We start from the raw sequence: 23,576 nt of genomic DNA on the forward strand, positions 1-23,576 counted from the left end.
GACAGAATAGAGAACTCAGAAAAGAGACTGCACATCTACAACCATTTGATCTTCAACAAACCTGACAAAAACAAGCAATGGGGAAAGGATTCCCTATTTAATAAATGATGCTGGGAGAACTGGCTAGCCATATGCAGAAAATTGAAACTGGACCCCCTCCTTACATTTTACACAAAAGTTAACTCAAGATGGATTAAAGACTTAAACGTAAAATCCAAAACTAGAAAAACCCTGGAAGAAAATCTAGGCAATACCATTCCGGAAATAGGGATGGACAAAGATTTTATGATGAAATCGCCAAAAGCATCTGCCACAAAAGCAAAACTTGACAAACGGGATCTAATTAAACAAAAGAGCTTCTGCACAGCAAAAAAAAACTATCATCAGAGCAAACAGACATCCTATGGATGGGAGAAAATGTGTGCAATCTACTCATCTGACAAAGTTCTAATATTCAGAATCTACAAAGAACTTAAGTAAATTTACACGAAAAAAACAACTTCATTAAAAAGTGGACAAAGGACCTGAACAGACACTTCTCAGAAGTAGACGCACATGTGCCCAACAAAAATATGAAAAAAAGGTCAACATCACGGATCATTACAGAAATGCAAATCAAAACCACAAATGAGATACCATCTCATGCCAGTCAGAATGGCAATTATTAAAAAGTCAAGAAACAACGGATGCTGGCGAGGTTGCGGAGAAACAGGAATGCTTTTACACTGTTAGAGGAAAATAAATCGGTTAATCCACTGTGGAAGACAGTGTGGCAATTCCTCAAAGATTTAGAACCAGAAATACCATTTGACCCAGCAATCCCAATACAGGATATATACCTAAAGGAATATAAATCATTCTATTATAAAGATATATGCATGTTTACACTCGTTGCAGCACTATTCACAGTGGAATAGTGAATAGTGAACAGTCTTCAGCGAAGACATGGAATCAACCCAAATGCCCATCAATGATGGACTGAATAAAGAAAATATGGTACATATACACCATGGAATATTATGCAGCCATAAAAAGGAATGAGATCAAGTCCTTTTCAAGGATATGAATGAGCTGGAAGCCATTATCCTCAGCAAACTCACACAGGAACAGAAAACCAAACAACACATGTTCTCTTTCATAATTGGGAACTAAGCAATGAGAACACATGGACACAGCAGGAGGAACAACACACACTGGGGCCTGTTGGGAGAGGGCACTGGTTGGGAGGATCATTAGAAAAAACAGCTAATGCATGCCAGGGTTAATGCCTAGGTGATGAGTTGATAGGTGCAGCAAACCACCATAGCACACGTTTACCTATGTAACAAACCTGCACATCCTGCACATATACCCTGGAACTTAAAATGCAATTCAATTAAAAGACAAGCTTAAAGAGTTAATGAAAAATAATTAGATAATAGAAGTCTTTGATTTTGGAAAAACCAGAAACAATAGTTTTAATTTTGCTTTTAACATATATTCAAATCGTTTGATACTGTTCCCTTCCTGAGGTGCAGCTTAATTCCCCCTCTTGAGTGTGGCTTGGACTTAATGAGGCACTTCTGATATGGACTGGCTCTGTGTTCCCACCCAAATCTCATCTTGAATTGTCATTCGAATTGTAATCCCTATCTGTTGGGGGAGGGACCACATGGGAGGTGATTGGATCATGGGGACAGTTCCCCCATGCTGTTCTCATGATACTGAGGGAATTCTCATGAGATGTGATGGTTCTATAAGGGGCATTTTCCTGCTTCATTCTGCATTTCTCTCTCCTGCCACCATGTGAAGAAGGACATGTTTGCTTCCACTTCTGCTATTACTCTAAGTTTCCTGGGGCAGGCTCCTCAGCAATGCAGAACTGTGAGTCAGTTAAACCTCTTTCCTTTATAAATCACCCAATCTCAGGTATTTCTTTATAGCAGTGGGAGAATGGACTAATACAACTTCTAACTTATAGAATAATGCTGACATAACAGTTTGTGACGTTGGGTGTAGAACATAAAACTCACTGCAGCTTCCACCTTCTCTCTGTCTCTGGGATCATGAGCTCTGGGGGAATCCAGCTGCTTTGCCATAAGCAGCCCTGCAGGAAGGTCCATGTGACTGAGAACTGAGGCCTTCTGGGACTAGATAACAAGGAAGCAGGCCTTTTCCAACAGCCATGTGACTGATCCATCTTTCTTGTGAATCCTCAGCCCCAGTGAAGTCCTCAGATGATGCAGCCCTTGACTGACAACTGGACTGCAATCTTGTGAGAGGTCCTGAGCCAGAAGCACTCAGGGAAACCTCTCCTGGATTCCTAACCATTGGAAACTGTAGGAGATGATGAATATTTGTTGTTTTGAGCTAAGTGTTACATAATTTCTTACTCAATCGTAAATAAATAATACATTTTCACAAGAGAGGATGTATTATTACATGTTAAATTGCATATGCCCCAAATATATCATCATTATCATTATTATTTTCGAGACAAGGTCTCACTCTGTAACCCAGGCTGGAGTGCGGTGGCATGATCACCATGCACTGCAGTGTCGACCTCCTGGGCACAAGGGACCCTCTGATCTCAGCCTCCTGAGCAGCTGGGACTACAGGCATGAACCACTATGCCTGACTAATTTTCTAATATTTTTGTAAAGATGGGGGTTTTGCCCAGGCTGATCTTGAACTTCTGGAGTCAACAAATCTGCCTTCCTCTGCCTTCCACAGTGCTAGGATAGCAGGCGTGAGCCACCACATATGGCCTAAAGTAATTATAAGACATTAAACATGTAATTTAGTTTTAAAAGGTAAGGAGAATTTCCATGGCCGAAGAGGATGTAGTTTAATATCGTTCACAATGATCACTTTATTTGAACTTCAATTTCCTACTGTGTCGCAATTAAACAGAAAAGGAAGATCCAGCCCTTGCTGGGCTGTTTCTATGATGGTCCCAACAGCCAGCTCCTGGTCATTCACCTTCTCCCAGTCATTCAACCAACTCTAATGTAGGTGCTGCTGTGAAGGGATTTAGCAGATATAATTAAGGGGCTCAATTAGTTGACTTTAGGCTGGGTTTCTCCTGCTTGGACTGTCCTAATCAGGTGAGCCCTTGAAAGGACTGGGTTCTTCCTGAGCATAGAGAAACACAGTGTGAGAGGAATTCAGCATGAGGGGTTTCCTCCACCATGGGCTTTGAAAATGAAGAGGCTATGGGCCGGGTGTGGTGGTTCACGCCTGTCATCCCAGTACTTTGGGAGGCTGAGGCAGGCAGATCAAGAGGTCAGGAGATCAAGACCATCCTGAATAACACGGTGAAACCCTGTCTCTACTAAAAATACAAAAAAAAAAAAAAAAAATTAGCCGAGCGTAGCGGCAGGTGCCTGTAGTCTCAGCTACTTGAGAGGGTGAGACAGGAGAATGGCGTGAACCAGGGAGGTGGAGCTTGTAGTGAGCTGAGATTGCACCACTGCACTACTCCAGCCTGGGCTACAGAGCGAGACTCTGTCAAAAAAAAAAAAAAAAAAAAAAAAAAAAAAAAAAAAAAGGGGCTGTGTAGGAAAGAACGCCGGTGAGCACCAGGAATTGAGCGCAGCCCTTCACGTTCTCTACATTGACAACCAGCAAGGAACAGGGACTTTAGTCTTACAACTGTAAGAAACTGCATTCTGCCACCTCTCTATAAACCTGAAGGAGGATTCCAAATGAAAACACAGCTTTTGGAAGCCCAGAACAGAGATTCTATCCACATCTTGCCCAGATTTCTGACCAAGGAACTAGAAGTAGATAAATGGGTGTTGTTTTGCCAGGGGTGGTAGTACATGAATGAATTGATGAGTTGATATGCACACTAGTTACATAAAATAAAATCTTTCTGAACTTTTTCAGTGTTTTGCACTTCATAATTATCTGGGATGCAATTTAATACACTCATATTTCATTCATTAAGTCAATAAAAATTAATTTAGTGCCTATGATGAACCAGGTATCCCTTCATATGCTCACCTGCCTGACACTCCAGAAGTTTCACAAGACCGAGGTGGAGACACCAGAGTGTTTTAGGTGGAGAAATGACACACTCTGACTGACAGGAGCAGGACCACTGTGAAGAGAACAGTCACGTAGCAGGTCATGGGACAGTGCTAGTGTCACAATTCACAAGTGACAGTGCGGTGGGGACTAAAGGGAAAGGAGGGTCTGAAGGATGAGAGGGACTGAAGGAAGGGCTGGAGAAGCAGGAGCTGAGGAAAAGGACCAGAGGAAAGAATTCGAAAGCAGCAGAATTCTTAGGTTTCAATACATTGTTTTATGGATTTTAATATATCCATCTACAGAGCCTCGCAGGGTGTCCTTGGCAGTTGGCCTTTAATACCTTATGTGGGTCTGCCTAAAAACTAATTGCTTTTATGTTAATCAGGTTTTAAAAATACTAAGTGTTCCTATAAAATATACACAACACTTAGAAATGGATACTTCCTAAAAACAGGCAGTGCATGAGCACTGGTGAGGGGCATTGTGACTGCATTGAACAGTTGCAACTGTGAGGTGAATATTCTGTACTGTTTGCGGACATATAGTCTGCAAACTATAGGTCTCCTGGTGGCAACATATAATAACACAGTGTGCTAGTTTATACTGAGGAAATATCCTGGACTCACACAGAAACTCAGAGCTATGGAATGATGGTACATTTAAAATACGACAAGTGGGAGTCACAGATACATTGTTTGCGAAAGTGAAATTTAGGAGCTTTGTGAGTCCTGTTGTAAAGCTTTTGGACATATCGATAAATCAAGGGGCCAAAGTCACACTTTTTACCGATTAGATTCCTGATCATTTGGGGGTTACCAAGATTCTACAACCCAATGTATTTAATAAACAAACAGCAAACTGGTCTCTATTCTGTCTCATGCACTGAGGCGCAACTTTTCCAGATTAAAAAAAAAAAAAAAAAAATCTCTATACCTTCATTCCCAGAGCAAGCTCACTCTCTGGCACCAAGCTCCGTGGGGTGAATTTTCTTCTAGAAGAATCCAAGGGGATAGGTAAGGAGTGGGAGGCAGGGAGTCCAGTTCAGGGATGGAGATTCCGGGATGAAAAGTGAAGGGAGAGGGACTGGGCCCGTGCCCAGGGGTTCTCCCTGGTTTCTCAGACAGCTCCTGGGCCAAGAGTCAGGGAGACAGTGAGACAGAGCGCTTGGCACAGGAGGAGCGGAGTCAGGGCGAAGTCCCAGGGCCCCAGGTGTGGCTCTCAGGGTCTCAGGCCCCGAAGGCGGTGTATGGATTGGGGAGTCCCAGCGTTGGGGATTCCCCATCTCCGCAGTTTCTCTTCTTCTGACAACCTGCGTCGTGTCCTTCTTCCGGAATACTCACGACGCGGACCCCGTTCTCACTCCCATTGGGTGTCGGGTTTCTAGAGACGCCAATCAGCGTCGCCGCAGTCCCGGTTCTAAAGTCCCCACTCACCGACCAGGACTCAGATTCTCCCCAGACGCCGAGGATGGCGGTCATGGCGCCCCGAACCCTCCTCCTGGTGCTCTCAGGGGTCCTGGCCCTGACCCAGACCCGGGCGGGTGAGTGCGGGGTCGGGAGGGAAACCGCCTCTGCCGGGAGCAGCGAGGGCCCCGCCCAGCGGGGGCGCAGGACCCGGGGAGTCGCGCGGGGAGGAGGGTCGGGCGGGTCTCAGCCTCTCCTCGCCCCCAAGGCTCTCACTCCTTGAGGTATTTCTACACCTCCATGTCTCGGCCCGGCCGTCGGGAGCCCCGCTTCATCGCCGTGGGCTACGTGGACGACACGCAGTTCGTGCGGTTCGACAGCGACGCCGAGAGTCCGAGGATGGAGCCGCGGGCGCCGTGGGTGGAGCAGGAGGGGCCGGAGTATTGGGACCGGGAGACACAGAACATGAAGACCGCGACACAGACCTACCGAGTGAACCTGCGGACCCTGCTCCGCTACTACAACCAGAGCGAGGCCGGTGAGTGACCCCGGCCCGGGGCGCAGGTCACGACCCCTCCACATCCCCCACGGACGGCCCTGGTGGCCCCGAGTCTCTGGGTCCCAGATCCACCCCGAAGCCGCGGGACCAGGGGACCCTTGAACCGAGAGAGCCCCAGGCGCCTTTACCCGATTTCCTTTTTAGTTTGGGCCAAAATCCCCGTGGGTTGGTGGGGGCGGGGCGGGGCTCCGGGGACGGGCTGACCGCGGGGGCGGGGCCAGGGTCTCACACCATCCAGAAGATGTACGGCTGCGACCTGGGGCCCGACGGGCGCCGCCTCCGCGGGTATGAACAGTTCGCCTACGATGGCAGGGATTACATCGCCCTGAACGAGGACCTGCGCTCCTGGACGGCCGCGGACATGGCGGCTCAGAACACCCAGCGCAAGTGGGAGGCAGAGGATGTGGCAGAGCAGCACAGAACCTACCTGGAGGGCGAGTGCCTGGAGTCGCTCCGCAGATACCTGGAGAACGGGAAGGAGACGCTGCAGCGCGCGGGTACCAGGGGCCACGGGGCGCCTCCCTGATCGCCTGTGGATCTCCCGGGCTGGCCTCCCACAAGGAGGGGAGACAAATGGGACCAACACTAGAATATCGCCCTCCCTCTGGTCCTGAGGGAGAGGAATCCTCCTGGGTTTCCAGATCCTGTACCAGAGAGTGACTCTGAGGGTCCGCCCTGCTCTCTGACACAAGGATAAAATCTCTGAGGGAATGAAGGGAAGATGATCCCTCGAATACTGATCAGGGGTTCCCTTTGACACCGGCAGCAGCCTTGGGCCCCGTGACTTTTCCTCTCAGGCCCTGTTCTCTGCTTCACACTCAATGTGTGGGGGGGTCTGAGTCCAGCTCCTCTGAGTCCCTCAGCCTCCACTCAGGTCAGGACCAGAAGTCACTGTTCCTTCCTCAGGGAATAGAATTTTCCACGGAATAGGAGATTCTCACAGGTGCCTGTGTCCAGGATGGTGTCTGGATTCTGTGCTCCCTTCCCCACCCCAGGTGTCCTGTCCATTCTCAAGATGGTCACATATGTGCTGGTGGAGTGTCCCATGACAGATGCAAAATGCCTGCATTTTCTGACTCTTCCCATCAGACCCCCCCAAGACACATGTGACCCACCACCCCGTCTCTGACCATGAGGCCACCCTGAGGTGCTGGGCCCTGGGCTTCTACCCTGCGGGGATCACACTGACCTGGCAGCGGGATGGAGAGGAACAAACTCAGGACACAGAGCTCGTGGAGACCAGGCCTACAGGGGATGGAACCTTCCAGAAGTGGGCGGCTGTGGTGGTGCCTTCTGGAGAGGAGCAGAGATACACCTGTCATGTGCAACATGAGGGTCTGCCCAAGCCCCTCACCTTGAGATGGGGTAAAAAGGGAGGTGGGGGTGTCATGTCTTTTAGGGAAAGCCGGAGCCTCTCTGGAGACCTTCAGCAGGGTCAGGACCCCTCACCTTCCCCTCTTTTCCCAGAGCCGTCTTCCGAGTCCACCATCCCCATCGTGGGCATCATTGCTGGCCTGGTTCTGCTTGGAACTGTGGTCACTGGAGCTGTGGTCGCTGCTGTGATGTGGAGGAGGAAGAGCTCAGGTGAGGAAGGGGTGAGGAGTGGGGTCTGGGATTTCTTGTCTCACTGAGGGTTTCAAGCCCCAGGTAGAAGTGTACACTGTCTGGTTACTGGGAAGCACCATCGACACTCATGGGCTGACCCAGCCTGGGCCCTGTGTGCCAGCACCTACTCTTTTGTAAAGCACCTGTTACAATGAAGGACAGATTTATCACCTTGATTATGGTGAAGGGACCTGATCCCAGCAGTCACAAGTCACAAGGGAAGGTCCCTGCTGAGGACAGACCTCAGGAGGGCAATTGGTCCAGGACCCACACCTGCTTTCTTCATGTTTCCTGATCCTGCCCTGGGTCTGCAATCACACATTTCTGGAAACTTCTCTGGGGTTCAAGACTAGGAGATTCCTATAGGACCTTATGGCCCTGACTCCTTTCTGATATCTCACAGGACATTTTCTTCTCATAGATAGATAAGGCGGGAGCTACTCTCAGGCTGCAAGTAAGTATGAAGGAGGCTGATCCCTGAGATCCTTGGGATATTGTGGTTGGGAGCCCATGGGGGAGCTCACTAACCCCACAGTTCCTCCTCTAGCCACATCTCCAGAGGGATCTGACCAGGTCCTGTTTTTGTTCTACTCCAGGCAGTGACAGTGCCCAAGGTTCTGATGTGTCTCTCACGGCTTTAAAGGCGAGACCCTGGGGGGCCTGATGTGTGTGGGGTGTTGGGGGGAACAGTGGACGCAGCTGTGCTGTGGGGTTTCTTTGACTTGGATATATTGAGCATGTGATGGGCTGTTTAAAGTGTCACTCCTAACTGTGACAGATGTGAATTTTTTCATGAATATGTTTTCTATAGAGTGAGACAGCTGCCTTGTGTGGGACTGAGAGGCAAGATTTGTTCACGCCTTCTCTTTGTGACTTGAAGAACCCTGACTTTCTTTCTGCAAAGGCACCTGAATGTGTCTGTGTTCCTGTAGGCATAATGTGAGGAGGTGCGGAGAACACCCCACCCCCGTGTCCACCATGAGCCTCTTCCCCACGCTGACCTGTGTTCCCTCCTCATTTATCTTTCCTGTTCCAGGGAGGTTGGGCTGGGATGTCTCTATCACTGTCTCAACTTCATGGTGCACTGAGCTGTATCTTCTTCCTTCCCTATTACAATTAGAACCTGAGTATAAATTTACTTTTTCAAATTCTTGCCATGAGAGGTTGATGAGTTAATTAAAGGAGAAGATTCCTGAATTTTGAGAGACAAAATAAATGGAAGACATGAGAACCTTCCAGAGTCCACGTGTTTCTTGTGCTGATTTGTTGCAGGGGAGGAGAGTAGATGGGGCTGTGCCCAGTTTGTGTTCCAGCCACCACGGGCTTTATGTGGTCACTGCTTGGCTGAGTCATCTTTGCTCCTTTATTGTCCTTGGCCTTTCAGTAGAAACTTGTCCCACCAAGACCTGTGATCACAGGGAGTTGGATGTCACCTAGGGTGGTCCCTGCATACAAATCTCCTTGTGTTATCAAGAGATAAATTTTCAGACCTGTCTAGATCTTGCCCTCCTCCCAGGGCTCTTTCCTGGATTGTATTTTCCATCTTGTCTCCAATCGTTTTAAAGGAACCAGATTCTGAAATCTGCAGGGAGGATGGGTCCCCTAGTTTCTCATCACAGGTAACCTTCTGTTGGAGCTCCTCTTCTGCTGTCCTACTCATCTTCCTGCCCTGAGTTGTAGTAATCCTAGCGCTGGCTCCAATCCAAACTCATGGATGTATAAAGCAGAGTCTAATTTAGATTCATATGTGGTCGGAAAATTGTACCCATAAGGCTAGGATTATTGTTCCTGAAGAGAAAAATATGGTTGTGTGCTGCAGTGTGCATCCCATCCCAGAGGGAGGGATGAGGATGTAAAGTGTGAAAAGATACAGAAAGTAAGGAGGTGGGAGAGTGGGGGTCCCTCTGCATGTGGAGCTCACCTGATGCAAGTAGGTCTCAGAATCTTCAGGCATGTCATAGGTAAAGGCAGTGTTCACCTGCCCCGTGTCCATGGCTCAGCTGAATGGGTTGGTAGTCAAAGAATTTATCTTTAAAACTATTTTGGGGCCGGGCGCGGTGGCTCAAGCCTGTAATCCCAGCACTTTGGGAGGCCGAGACGGGCGGATCACGAGGTCAGGAGATCGAGACCATCCTGGCTAACACGGTGAAACCCCGTCTCTACTAAAAAATACAAAAAAACTAGCCGGGCGAGGTGGCGGGCGCCTGTAGTCCCAGCTACTCGGGAGGCTGAGGCAGGAGAATGGCGTGAACCCGGGAGGCGGAGCTTGCAGTGAGCTGAGATCCGGCCACTGCACTCCAGCCTGGGCGACAGAGCAAGACTCCGTGTCAAAAAAAAAAAAAAAAAAAAAAAAAAAAAAAAAAAAAAAAAACTATTTTGGGGTCATTCTCCAGCAAGTGCAGAAGTATAAAAAAATTTAGTCACCTGAGGTGCATTCCTTGGCTTCCTGGCCAGTTTTCCCAAGGCCTCCACTGCCACCATGCACCCTGGGTGCCCTCCACACTCTCCGAGTGTCCAAATGTGTGTGAGGAGGTTAAGGGCAGGAAGAACTATTGGATCATGGATTGAGGTGCCTTTTCCCACCTCTGGAGGTGGTGAGGTGTGGATTCATAAGCTGGCATTGAAAAGATCACTGCCATTTGTGAACGTTTGTTTGGTCACCAACAGTCATGGCTGAACCCTGAGAAGGAAGAGAAACTTGTCTGAAAAAAGTAATTGTCCTGAGAAGAAATCTGTAGAAATACCTGCAGGTCGATCACAAAGGTCATCTCAGAGTGTGACATGGGGTCTGGCCCGACTCACGGACCTTCTCCAATATGGAAGTAGCAACTCCATGCCAGCCAGGACCTGAGAACCTCTCCAGGTGCTCAGGGGCCAGCAATTATGCAGCCTGCCTTCTGTGCCTGGCACTTCCTTCATATGTCTGGCTGTCCTTGGAGGGCTGAAGTTCAAGGAGTCGGGGCAAGGAGGTGGTGACCAGGCAAAGCTTGAGTTGCAAGAAGACATGGATATGAGGCCATCCTGGTCATTGTTGCCTGATCAAGGTCTTTGTTCCTTGTGGAGGCAGAATTCACCGCGTGTTAGTTTTTCTTACTGTAATGAACGTGAACTTGGGGTTGATGCACTGATACAATAAGGTTTGCTCTGCTGCAGTAGTGTTGCCTCCGTGTAAGAGAAACAAAGGCTTCAATATAACATCTGCCTGTTTATCTTAGAGCCAAAGGGCTAACAAAGCATCTGTGGGAACACAGCGGCACACACCCCAGTCAGGACCCCGCAAGGACTGAACCAAATGTGGGGTCATTAGCTTTTCCCGGCCTCAGATAGGAGTCTCACTCTGCCTCAGCCATGACTCCTATACCATGTGCATGTAGCAGGGGTCTGTGTGCCCAGCAAGGACACAGTTCAGAGAGCTTTCTTCATTACCTAGGGTGTGTGGTTGGAAAAAAAAAAAAGTTGCCTACGTCCATGAGGCTCTGGAGGGAAGCATAGAACCTACTACTAAATTCTTCCGGGCTGACCCATTTCAGGCCATGGTTTCCTCTGTATCAAAGTTGCTCTCTCACTGATCTACTGACAGTTAGCCCTTAACACAAGAGTGTGTGGAGCGGTAAAATCCACGTCGACCTGAGAAGGCCCCAGACATGTAATGATGTCTGGTGGCTTTGGCTGGGGCTGCCCCATGGCTGTTCTCCTTCCTGGGCATTCCCCCCTCCCATCTCACTGGAGCTGTGTCGGGTTCACCTGTCCTCTCTTCTCACTCCCATTCTTCAGAGTGGGGTGCCATGGTGTGCTCCTCTCTCCCCAACATAGCACTGGTGTCCCCTTTGGAGCCTAGTTTCTCTTTTCATCTCCAGGCCTGCTGGGGACGCCATAATCCTAGGAAATTGGCTGCTGGGCATCCACTATGGTCTCCAGCCCTGGACCACAGGTGCTGTCATATTTTGGGTGGAAAGGAATTTGATTCTTTTCTGGAAAGTAAAGGAAAATGGATGAGGGCAATTAGGTTGCTCTCATGGGAACTTGAAAGACTCTTCCTCTTCCCCCTACTTTAACAAGATAAACGGAGAAAAGGAGCTCCCATTAAGGGAAAACATTGACTCTATCCCTATTGACTCTATCCTTGAAATGGAATTTGGATTCAATTTCAAATTGAAATCATTTTCAGAGGTAGAGTCAAATTCAAATATGACTCTATCCCTGAAATTAAATCATGAGCAAATAAGAAATTTATGAGATTCAAACTAAGCCATTTAAGTAAACTGTTCCAGAATTTAAAGCTCAGCAATGACAAGATACCAGGAAACAGTGACAATTCTCCCACTCCACAGGTGAGGCCAGTGAGACTGGTCAGGGCTTGCTGCCTGCTGCTTGGTGCTGTCCTGGTACTTTAGAAGCGTCTGTGATTCTGTGAAACTCACCCACGGTTGCCCAACAACTTCCTTTTACTTATGTGAGCCCGACTTTGCTTTTATGGCTTGTACCCAAGTAATTCAAGTTATTAATTTATGACTTACACAGTCCCATGTGGAGAAAGGGAAGGAGAGTTGGTACTTTTCAATGTTACTACCTGCTAAGCATTTATATGTGAAATGTTGCTTTTTAAAGCCATACTTTTGGATTAAAGCAAACACTCATATATTTAAGTAAATTCTGTGAAGAACGTGAACATTGTAGGTGAGTGCATTATTCTCAGCTTCCATCTCCTCACAGAGCCATCGTCCACTCTATTCCATCCCGTCCCCTGCACTGGGAGGCAACCATGACAGAGGGCACGGCCTGTGCTCCTTTGGCATCTGGCTTCTGCTTGGGTTTGGATGATAACAGACACCTCCAGGGGATGGGGGTGTGGGAGGAGAAGTAACTCAGGGTTTTCATTCCCTCACTCCCTCTGGGCACCTGTGGTTCTGTAATCACTTCAGGCCTCTACCTACAGCCCCAGGGATGCGGGACTATCCCTACTGAAAGCTGCAGGTTGGCCTGAGTTCTGGAAATTGCTCCCTTCCTTGCTCTTTCAAGCTCAGAGTTGCAGTTTCCTGCTACAGATCATCCCAGGGAGCTTCAGCGCCCCCTTGTGGCTTTCTTAGCCCTGCCAGCACCTCTGTAATATGTGTCTTCCTTCTGCCTCATCTCTTTCCTGCCAGACCCCGACCACGGGGTGTTCCCACAAAAGAAGTGACAAGAATTTATTTATAGAATAACACATCTATTCACAATGTTAATTCAGTTTGTTTTGGTAGAGACTGGATCTTGCTATGTTGCCCAGGCTGGTCTTCAACTACTGGCCTCAAGCAATCCCCTTGCCTCAGCCTTCCAAAGTACTAGGACTATAGGCGTGAGCGAGTGTGCCCAGGCCTTAATTCAAAATTTTGACTTACTACAATGAAAGGGAAGCAATAGAAGCATTTTGGAAATGGAGCAGGAAAGAAGGCAAAGGTGGGAAAGATCAATCTGTGTCATCTGAGAAGCCCCACGTGCAGAGGCTGTCCCGGGTCTTTAGGGGACAGCAACAACAAAGCACACAGGATGCTAGTGTCAGGGACAGAGCATGGCCACGGCGGGATGAGAGTGGCTCTCTTACGAAATAATGCTCATATACATCCCTTATGAGAAGGATCAGATCAACATATAAAAATATGCCAAATAAAGTGAAACTCAAGGCAGGAGTGGGACTAGCCATTCTCAGCCCTTGACCTCCATGGACTTGGAGAAAGGCTCAGCCTGGAGATGTGTGAGGCCTCCGACCTGGAGCAGCACCTGCCCCTAAAGACCAGGCACAAATCCCAGCACATGGAGGGATCCAGACAAATACACAAGAAATGACCACAGCGGGAGCTTTACTGAGCACAGAGCAAGGCTGCACACCACTCAGCACCTGCCCTCCACCTGCCCTTCTCTCCCCAGCACAGCAGATCCTCAGAATCCAAAAAGAGATCCTAACCTCCATGTTTTATTAATGGCTTATAATGTTTTATGGCATCTTCCATCAATGATATGCAGAAGATAGCTGTAGAACAACACATCTATTTAGGGTGAGTGAGTCACAGTGGAAATCTGGGAGGGAGACCCTGTAACCCTTTCATTCCAAGAAAGGAAATGATGGTCCTGGGAGAGATCCCAGGCCTGGATATTGGGATTATGTGGAAGGGGTTCTGAGGCATCAGGGGCACGGGCCTTACTCCCGCCATCCTCCCTGTGCTATGCTTGGGAGGAGACAGAGCTCATCAGCTGCGCAGCTCGGGGAAGAGAAGGCAGGGTGTACACAGAGACACAGGGAACTGAGAACAATCTGTTTCTTGCTGGTCTGTACAAGGCGGCTTTCAACTGTGGAGAACATGTTAATGACCAGATTCAGCTCAGCCACTCTCAGCCTTGACACCCTGAGCACTAGGGCAGCCCATCACCATTCCCTACCTTCAAATCCAAAGATCCCCTATAGCCCAAAGCTGCTCCTCGTCCTCAACTCCTGTCGGCATCAGGTCCGAGGGATCATATTTCAGCAAGATGTGAGCACCACATCAGTGTCCAGGATCCTGTCACCACCTGGAGAATGACAATAAAAAGACCCAGCAGAGCCTGCAGAAGGAGACTGTATTTGAGGTAGGACCATGGGATAGGCGAGGAACAGGACTGTTCCTGCTGCCCCTTCCATGCTGCTCTTTATAGTATAGACCCCTCCTGAAGTTCTTTTGAGGACAGAAGACCCTGTTAGGTGTCCTGAGGGCGTTGGATACCTGGTTAACATTGCTACTTAGCTGAGATTAGGAAGGTAACCCAGGATGCAGGAAAAGAGAAAGAGCCAGCATGGGACCCTGCAGTCACCCTCCTGGACATCTGTTTGCAGGGAGGGTCTTTCCTGCAGGGTTGGGGCACCCAGTATTGAGGTCCTCTGTGTATGGCTACCCTGCTGTTCTTATCTGTGAATGGGGCCAGACCCATTTCTTCCTCCAATAAAACAACCAGGGGAATCCATCGACAAAACACCTGCTAGCTTCACATTAATCCTGTATCAGTTTGATTTAATATTTCATATCTTATAAGAAATGAAATGGAAGGATGATCTCTTTGGTAAAAGTAATTCCAATTCCTGGGGCCCTGGATCCCTTATCTCACTCTTTAAATTTCTCATGGAGGATCAGGGGAGTACAGAGCCCAGAAACAGTCATGAGGCCTGAAGCTCCCTGGTGTAAAGGACCCTCCCCTGCACCCTGCGGCTCAGAGCAAACAGCACAGCTGACTCCCAGAGTCTCCAGCCTCCATCCTCTAATGTCAGACTGAACTTTCCCAGTCTTCCTGGCTGCCAAGCTTCTGGTTCCCAGCAGCCTCCTCTCTCACCCTTCACCTCTTCTGATCGGGGCCGTTGGCCACTTGACAGGCAGTGCCCTCCTTGTCAGTCTGCCTGTTTGCCTGGTTCCCTCTCAGGGTTTGTGGCTTGACTGGGTTCACTATCTCCAGCCCCACCAGGAACAGGAAGAAGTGACTGGGCAAATCCCCCAATAGCAGTGGGATCCCTACACATGAGATGGGGCAAAACCATCATTCTAGTGCCTCCCATACCTGAGAACTTCTTTCACATCACAGTTCCAAGGACTAGAACAGTAAGTAGCTCTAAGTCAGAAATGGTTTCCATGATGGTTAGGATGAGCTGGGAAGGGGGTTCTGAGAAGGGAATGAGAGGGGTCTCCACCTGCAGGTCAAAACTCTGACCCTGTCACAGGGTCCAGAACAGCTCCTGCTTGCCAGTTCTGTGAAGGGGTTTCCATCTTATATCCATTTTTACTCATCTCAGTATAAGAGGCCTGAACAGCCCCTCATGCAGCACACAGCACAGCGATTCCTGCTCCTCCCCAGAAGCCACCAGCACAGCCACCCACTTCTAGAAGGTCCCATTCCCCTGAGGCCCGGGGTCCCCATGCTATACGTCCTGAGTGTGGTCTGCCCTCCCACAGTCAAATCAGCGTGATCTTTCCTGGGTAGAATCCCTAGGCCTGGCACCTCAAGGTGACCTTCCCATTAGGTCCTGAGTGATGGGTCACAAGTGCTGATGGCTGCTCTGAGGAGAGTCTCAGAGGTGGAAAAAATTTAATGAGAATCCCAGCTCTCAGCCTCCTTGCCAGAGGTCCAGCAGAAATTTTCAAAGTTAAAAGTGGATTCAGGATAAACAGTTTACCTAATCTCTAGTGCTCTCTCTCTCTACACATGTGTCTCATTGTCTGTGAAGCTACTATTATGCTTCTAACGTTGGTGATATTCTTTTTCAGTTTTAAAATGTCTATGATTTTTTTTCTAATTTGCACTCAGGTTTTGCAACCTTTTAATACTATCTGTTACATTGTAATGTTAGAAAATAGCAGTCGTTTGTGGTACTTTCACGCACTGTGTCTCTGCTGATTCAGTTTCCTGGTATTTTATCTTCTGGTTGTGTTAAAGGTAATCTCTAATTGTTGGGCACAGAAGACTAGGGAAGAGACAGATCCCTTGGTGCAGTATACCACTACTGACAAACACATCACTGTTGACAAGGGGAACTGCTGTCCTTTCCTAGTTACCTCCGTGCACTCCTCCTCCCTGTCCCTTCTCCCCACCCACCCTCAGGACAGCCTTAGGAGCCTGGGCAGAATCCCCAGATCCACAATAGAAATGCTGAGGAGGAGGAGGAAGCGGCATGATAAGGGCCTCCTTCCCTCTTATAGGGACCCCTCCAGGTAACATAATTCCAGCTTCAGGAGGTCCTGACGTGCGGCCCCGAGGACTACAGTACCTTCCAGCAGCATCGTCTCCTTGCCATGCTGCGGGTTTCTGCGCCTAGGGTAGTGACCCATTACGGGTTCCCTTGCAGTCTCCGTGATCCAGAACCTCTCCCAGGTGCACTTGATCCTCTGAGCCGCAGATGGCGCCGCTGTCCAGGTCTTTACATCTGGTTCAGGGACATTATTCCCCGTCGCAGGGGGCTGAAAGTGTCCCCTAAGGAAGTTCTCAAATGGTGCCACCATGCAGCCAAGCAGTAACTGCAGGTGCAGGGCCCTGAACCTGTCCAGGGGTCAGCCCAAAGCAGGGCTAGAAACCCCGCTTCGCCCCGCGCAACTCAGCTCCTCCCTCCCTCTGTGATTAGTCACAGCAGAAGTCAGTCACCAACCAGATTTAAGGCGAAACCTGGAGCAAAATTTCCCCAGTGCTCCCCCACCCGTGAGGGGTCAGCTGACGCCTCGGCCCCTCCCTCTGGGGTTGGGGGTACACCTGTGTCCCGAGCCTGACGTCCCTCACCGGCTGGCCCTGGTGGGTGGTGCCGGCCCAGGAACCCTCAGTAACACATTCCCTGCGGTCATCGAAAACTTTCCTCAGGGCGCCCACAGTCCTATTCCATCTTCTGCACCCGCGGCGCCCGCGGCTTCACGCTCTGATCCTCGTTGCGGCTGTGGAAGCGCAGAAACCGCGTGTCGCCCACAAAGGCGCCACTGAGGATTCCAGGGCTCGCGCGGTGGAGGTGGAGTCCGGTGGCCTCCAAGTACCCGGGAATCCGGGCTTGGACCCTGGGAACGGGCACATTGTGGGCGGGAGAGGCGCAGGGAGCCTGGGACCCCGGCCCACTCCCCTGGGATCCCCATCCGCCCAGTCTCCGGGACGTGCTCGCTCTGCCTCCCCGCAAGGACCCAGCCTCCCGGGCTCCCTCCCACGTCCCACCCCAGCCCTGGAGCCGCTCACCTACGAGCTTCTTACTGTGTGGGAGGAGCTGGGGAGGGGACAAAGGAACGGGGACCAGGGGAGGGTGGCGTGGGGCATCGGCGCCTGGAGAAATGACCTGAGGAGTCTGCAGACGCCAGCTCTGGGCGAAGGCGCCGCGGGGGGAGCTGTTGAGCCCTGAAGGTTGCCCTTTCCCTCCTGCCTCCTCAGCCCCAGTTCATCCTGATCCTCTCCTCACCAGTTCAGGTCTCCCCAAGGTCAGGGCCCACAGAGGAGCAGGGGTGGGGGGTTCCGGGACGTGGCATCCGGCTTCTCTGGGTATCTTGGAGTCCGGGGAGAATCATGGAGATCTCCCACTTTATGAAGCCCATTCTCCACTCACTCTGATGACTTCTCTAGACCCAAGTGGAAACCAGATACAACGCCCTCATCAGTCCTGGGGAAAAACAAGAGCAAAGTATGAGAGGTGGCCATGAGGTCTGGGAAACTCCTGCAGAATTCTCAGGCGAGGAAACTCTTCAGAGCTGGGTCCTTGGCTTAGTTTGTCTTCCCTGCCCAGCCACCTGTCCCAGAACTGGAGATACTCAGGTTTAAGCCAGAGACTTTGGATATCTTCCTTGATGGTAACATAATTTTTGTCTTCTTCTCTCCTGGAAGGGGAACCCCAGAACCACCAGAGTGATCCACTCTGCCCTCTCTTCTTATTCTTCTGTCTCTCCAATCTCTCTCCCTGAGCTGGACTCTCCACCCACCCGCACATTCTGGATAATGCAGAGATGTGAGCATGACCCCGGGTCAGAATTGTCTGCATGCAAACCCAGCTCCACCGTGGCGACCTTCATTCCTATTGTATTACCTGAAAACGGAAAGCACCCCATACAGATGTGAGAATTAAATGAATTCGTATTTTTAAAGTGCTGAGGACACAGACTAACACATAGCACCATGACAGTGTATGATATTATCACTGTTGCTATGTATTTAGTCCTTTTTGCCAGAGCCTCTTCTTTTCCCTCTGGGTTCCCAGGGAAATTCTCTGTTGGAAGATTATGTCTGCAAGAGACCTCCACCTGGGAAATGCTGGCCCGTGGTGGGATCTTCCTTTTATTAAATGGAGCAATTGTTGGTGGATCGACAGCTAGTGAGCCAGTGACAGTACAGTTCATGTTTGAAAGACCACATACTTAGGATTAACTTCATTTTAATAAAGGCACATCCCACACATTGTAAGTCCAATGTCATTTGTGAGGAGATTGGTTTGATTGGGTCATGGGAATATCACTCTACTTTCTTTGAGAGAGTTTTGCAACACATTTCAAACCTCTGCTTCTCATTTCACACTATCTGGCTCACAAATGAAGGTGATGAGAAGTGTCTTCATACTGTGCATCCTGATTTGTCTATCAGAGCCATAGTTACATATTACACATAGAGATTATTTTCTTATGTTAAGATTTATATATATATATATATTATACTGATGGAATAAAGATGGATATTATTACAGTGCTTAAATGGCTACTACTGGTATCTATGCATTTTCTCTCTTGGCATATGACATAACATATAGAATTGTACAGTGAACTTTGGTTTCCAGCAATAGCTGATTAGGTCATTTGGACCAGCTCTCCCATTGAGTACCACTGGAAAAGTAGGAGGAAAATACATATTTGAAAAGTCTGCTTGAATTTATAGATGGGCCAGCAAAGCAGTGAAGATTTGCCAGTTCAGGAACCAGGAAGAGGCAGAAATCCAGAAGAGCACCTTGAGCTGTGGGGCTGCTTCTGTGGACCAGATGCAGTGACACCTGCCTCCCGGGCAAGAAGGCAGCTTCTGGGATTCAGAACTAAAGTGTCCCAATACTTAGAAGGTCTCTTGGTCTCTCTAGAATTCAGTGCTCATTGGCCAGGGCTATGATACTCACACTCATTCCTTGGAGGAGCCAAGCTTCAGGTTTGGCTGCCTCTGGGACATTTCATGCTAGAAAAACCCCAACAGGTGTAGGTAAAGGGTGTAGAGGACACCAGCCACCCTTCCATGGAGCTCTGCCCAGTGGTCTCCCCTCACTTCCACTGAGGGACAACATGGCCATTTGGCCATTTTGCTATTTTACTAAATTCATGGGGACATGGCCAACGTAAGTAAGAGAACACTGGGAGGTACCTTGGACAGAGTTCCAGGCAGTCACAGCGTTTGGGTCTCTGTGTCCTTTCCCTTCATCTCAACCAAAGAGCATTTGTGGAGGCTGAAGAACAACAGACTTTAAATATCAGAGGTGAATCTAGGACCACTGATCCATTGTGGTCAGGAGGCTGGAGCCATGTGGTCCAGCAGTAATGAAGGCTATGAGTCCTTGGTCACCCCAAGGCTCTCCCCAATTAGGAGCTATCTCTCACTGCTGTCAGGGACCCCAGGAGCTGGATATGACCTTTTTTTTTTTTTTAATCACTTCTGATAAGAACCTGGAGAGGTCCCAGAGCATATAGACCTTGATCGAAATGGGGCCAGAGTGGAGTCAGGCAAAACTCTGCAATGATTCAGAGGCACCTAAGTGTAAAATAATATCTCAACTCAGAGCTTCCATTAGAGCATCAGGCTCCGTAGTTCCTGTATTTTCACTGTGAGAACTGGGGCTTGATGAGAACAGAAATAGTTACATGTGCAGAAAAGCATATGTAGTTAGAAACCTGGGTCATGATTCAAGGTGTGGGAGGGCCCTTGTCTTTTCCATGGTAGAAAGTGGGGCTTTCTGTCATCTTGGTTCTGATGGGCCAAGTGCAGAAGATAAACCTTCCTGCTTTCGGCTGAGTGACTGATAATAGAAGCTGGAGTTAAGAGAATCAGTGGCAGCCTCTCTCTCTCCATGCCCCAGCCCAGTAAATCTAAGCCAGGACTTGGGGCTCTGGCACTTTCTTCTCACTATACGTTCTCTTTCTCTGGCTCAAAAGAGAACCACATGTAACAGAAACCGAGGGCTACAATTCTCATAGAACCCAGAAAACTGGACTAGGGACCTGGAGAGTCGTGTGCCTGTCATTGCTCCTCCACTCAGGTGCTGTGTGACCTCAGGAGAAGCTCTCTATTCCTAGGGCCTCTTTGATACATCTGTGAATCACGGACAAAATCCTCCATTCTAGCAACATTACTGAAATGCAGGGAGGAACAAGTGATCAATGAGGAGGAAAACAGCAAAGTGATGACATTTACTCCTAGACAAAACTTTTTAGGAGAATGTACCTTAAAGGAAGGAGAAAAACATATAGTACCTGTGATCCCCTGCCAAAAAAAGCCTGTTTAGTTTACTAATTGTAATTGTTCATCATCTTTCTGTAAAGTTTGGGCAAAACTAGCTCCCTCAATATTTCAAATAAATTAAATACAGTCGATGATTCTATGTCAGTTTAGGTCTATAGCTTTTGCTTTGTGTGAAACCAAAAGAGAATGGGAACATCTTCATTTATCTGTGGTGGCCAGGGGACCCTCAGAAGCTTGAAAATGACCTTATATCATCCATTTTCAATTGACTCACTCTATCCTTTGGCATCCCAGGTAATTCATACTCTTAAAAGATCTCATGTTCCTAGATATGATAGGTTAGAAAAGGTAATATTTCTGTTTTAGTTTGATAGGGCTGCCACAATAATGCAGCAAATGCTGGGTGACTTAAGTAATAAATGTTTATTGTCTCACGATTCTGGAGGCTAAAGGTGCAAGGTCAAGGTGCTGCAGAGTTTATTTCTTCTGAGGTCTTTTTCCTTGGCTTGTAGCTGGCCACTTCTCCTTCTGCCTTCTCAAGATAGGGTTTCAACATACGGATTTTGGTGGCATAGGTACACAATTCTTCTTCTAAAGGTATGGTTCATCTTTGGCTGTGGAGAGTCTAAAGTCTAAAAGACAGTACATCGCTTTGGCTTAACTGTTTCTCTTGGTTTTCTGAAATTTTGGTCTTACAATAGAAACAAACAAGAAAGAGAACCGAAGTCTAATTCTTCCTGGAAGGTGAACCTTCTCTCTAACTCTGGGTTATCCCAGACACTAAGACGTAGTGCTGTGCAGCTCCCCAAAGTCCTACTCACTCTAATGATTCTATTTCTGTCTTTTTAACTGGGAAGAAGATTCTCTCTCAGGAGAGTAACCTCTTCTGATGCTGTATGGGCTTTATTCTCCTTAAACTTACAGAATGAAAAAGATCTTAATAAAAAGGAAACTATTAGCCAAATTTTTATCACACTCATAATTTTTGTACCTTTTAAAATGCCCCATATTGTGTTGAATCTATTTTAAAATATGTTTTAAATTGGTACATAATATTTGTACATATTTATGAGGTATATGTTATTTGATACATGCGTAGAATGTGTGTATAAGAAGTCAGGATATTTAAGGTATCCATCACCTCAAGCACTTATCATTTCTTTGTGGTGGGAACATTTTAAATCCACTATTATAGCTGTTTTGAAATATACATTTTTGTTAACTTTAGTCAGTTGGCTGTGCTATCAAACATTAGAACTTATTTTCTCTATGTAACTGAACATTTGTATCCATTAATCTGCCTCTCAATATTTTCTTACCCCTACATTCTTCCCAGTTTCTGGTAACTGTCATTCTACCCTCTCTACCTCCCTGAGGTTAACCTTTTTAACTCACACATATGAATGACAACATGTGATGTCTGCCTTTCCTTGCTTGGTTTACTTCACCTAATGTAATGACCTTCAGTTCCACTCATGTTCTTGAAACTGTCAGGATTTCATTCTTTTATGACTGAATCGCATTCCATTGTGTATATATACCACCGTTTATTCATTCACCCATTGATGGATTCACCCTTGGATTTCATATCTTTGCTATGTGCATAGTGCTTCAATAAACCTAGGGGTGCAGGTACTGTTTTGATAACACTGATTTCTTTTGCTGGATAAATACCCAGGAGCAGAGTTTTGTTGGATCAGATAGTAGTTCTATTTTTTGGTTTTTGAGAAATCACTATACTGTTTTCCATAACTGCTGTACTTACTTACTTTCCCACCAAGATGTACTACAGTTCCTGTTTCTCCACATGCTCGCCAGCATCTATTATTTTTTCTTACTAATAGCCATTCTAACTAGGATAAGATGATATTTCATTGTAGTTTTGATTTGCATTTTCCTGATATTTAATAATGTTGAGTGTTTTTTGTATACCTATTATCCATTTGTATGTCTCCTTTTGTGAAATATCTATTCAGACCTTCTGTCCACTTTTTAATTGGATTATTTGTGTTTTTTACTGCTGAGTTTTTGAGTTCCTTGTAGTCTAGATATTATAGTCTAGATATTATAGTCTAGATATTAGTTCCTTGTTGGATGAATACATAGCAAGTATTTTCTCTACTCAACAGGTTACCTCTTCATTCTGTTAATTTTTCCATTTGCTGTGTTGAAGCTATTTAGTTAAATACAGTCTTATTTGTCTATTTTTATTTTTGTTGTCTGTGCTTTTGACATGTTAGCCATAAAGTCTTTGCCTAGACACATGTCTAGAGTGTTTCCTGTATGCATTCCTCTAGTCGTTTTACAGTTTGAGGACTTACATTTAAATCTGTAATCCATTTTGAGTGGGTTTTGTGTGTGGTAAAAGGCAGGGGTCTAGTGGTATTCCTCTGCATCTGGTAGCATTTTCTCAGCTCTATTTAAGAGACTCGTTCTTTCCCCATTGTATATTCTCGGTTCCTTCGCCAAAAATGAGTTGGCTATCAATGTATGGATTTATATGTGAGTTCTCTTTTGTGTTCTGTTGGTTTATCTGTTTGTTTTTATGCCAGTACCATGCTGATTTGGTTACTATAACCTCATAGTATATTTTGAATTCAGGTCGTGTGATGCCTCTAGCTTTGTTCTTCTTGCTCATGATTGCTTTAGCTATTTGGGAAATTTTACGCTTCCATATGAATTTCATATTTTTTTCTACTTCTGTGAAGAATGATATTGGTATTTTGATAGGGATGGAATTGAATCTGTCAATTACTTTGGGTAGTATGAACATTTTAACAATATAATTTCTTCCAATTTATGTGCATGAAATATGCTTCTTTCCCCCCTCCCCCCCCCCCCTTAGAGACAGGATGTCACTGTTTTCTAGGCTGGTCTTAAATTCCTGGGCTCAAACAACTATTCTGTCTTATCCTCCCAAAGTGCCAGGATTACAGGTGTGTGTCACCATGCCTGGTTCTTTCAGTTTTGTGTACTCTTCAATTTCTTTCATCAATGCTTTATAGTTTTTGTTTTATTTCCTGGGATAAATTGATTCTTAGTATTTTATCTTCTTTGTG

At 47.4% G+C, this 23,576-nt stretch overlaps 2 protein-coding genes and 1 long non-coding RNA gene across 13 annotated transcripts in view; 2 read left to right on the plus strand and 1 right to left on the minus strand.

The window, feature by feature from the left end:
* Positions 1-8,805, plus strand: part of MAMU-AG (major histocompatibility complex, class I, AG) — a 180,421-nt gene extending 171,616 nt beyond the window's left edge. The window contains exons 1-8 of one of the 11 annotated variants that reach the window (XR_013415988.1): positions 5,460-5,554; positions 5,686-5,955; positions 6,198-6,473; positions 7,066-7,353; positions 7,444-7,560; positions 8,003-8,035; positions 8,178-8,224; positions 8,393-8,805. Coding sequence is in view for 5 of the 11 variants with exons in the window: in XM_077998246.1 (XP_077854372.1) it covers positions 5,482-5,554; positions 5,686-5,955; positions 6,198-6,473; positions 7,066-7,341; positions 7,444-7,571; positions 8,141-8,224; positions 8,393-8,524 (1,239 nt within the window). In the remaining 6 variants the exon portion in view is untranslated. Of the gene's footprint in view, positions 1-5,459; positions 5,555-5,685; positions 5,960-6,197; positions 6,474-7,065; positions 7,354-7,443; positions 7,579-7,984; positions 8,040-8,140; positions 8,225-8,392 lie in introns of those variants that run through there. The other 10 variants (XR_013415987.1, XR_013415986.1, XR_013415992.1 and 7 more) reach the window with 10 other exon arrangements.
* Positions 1,407-6,276, minus strand: LOC144340529 (uncharacterized). Its single transcript, XR_013416735.1, has 2 exons — positions 3,760-6,276; positions 1,407-2,985 (listed from the first exon to the last, which is right to left on the minus strand). It is a non-coding gene; the product is annotated as an uncharacterized LOC144340529 (long non-coding RNA).
* Positions 5,460-8,805, plus strand: LOC144340517 (patr class I histocompatibility antigen, A-108 alpha chain-like). Its single transcript, XM_078000690.1, has 7 exons — positions 5,460-5,554; positions 5,686-5,955; positions 6,198-6,473; positions 7,066-7,341; positions 7,444-7,597; positions 8,155-8,224; positions 8,393-8,805. The coding sequence occupies exons 1-7, from the start codon at positions 5,482-5,484 to the stop codon at positions 8,522-8,524; spliced, it is 1,251 nt and encodes a 416-aa protein (XP_077856816.1). The 5' UTR covers positions 5,460-5,481; the 3' UTR covers positions 8,525-8,805.
* Positions 8,806-23,576: the final 14,771 nt, after the last annotated feature.

This window comes from Macaca mulatta, chromosome 4 (assembly GCF_049350105.2).
Source record: "Macaca mulatta isolate MMU2019108-1 chromosome 4, T2T-MMU8v2.0, whole genome shotgun sequence".
NCBI lineage: Eukaryota > Metazoa > Chordata > Mammalia > Primates > Cercopithecidae > Macaca > Macaca mulatta.

Coding starts and splice junctions, on each gene's coding strand:
- LOC144340517 (XM_078000690.1), top strand. CDS start 5,482: ATGGCGGTCATGGCGCCCCGAACCCTCCTCCTGGTGCTCTCAGGGGTC. Junction 5,956..6,197: donor CTACAACCAGAGCGAGGCCG/GTGAGTGACCCC, acceptor GGGCGGGGCCAG/GGTCTCACACCATCCAGAAG. Junction 7,598..8,154: donor AGTGGGGTCTGGGATTTCTT/GTCTCACTGAGG, acceptor GGATCTGACCAG/GTCCTGTTTTTGTTCTACTC.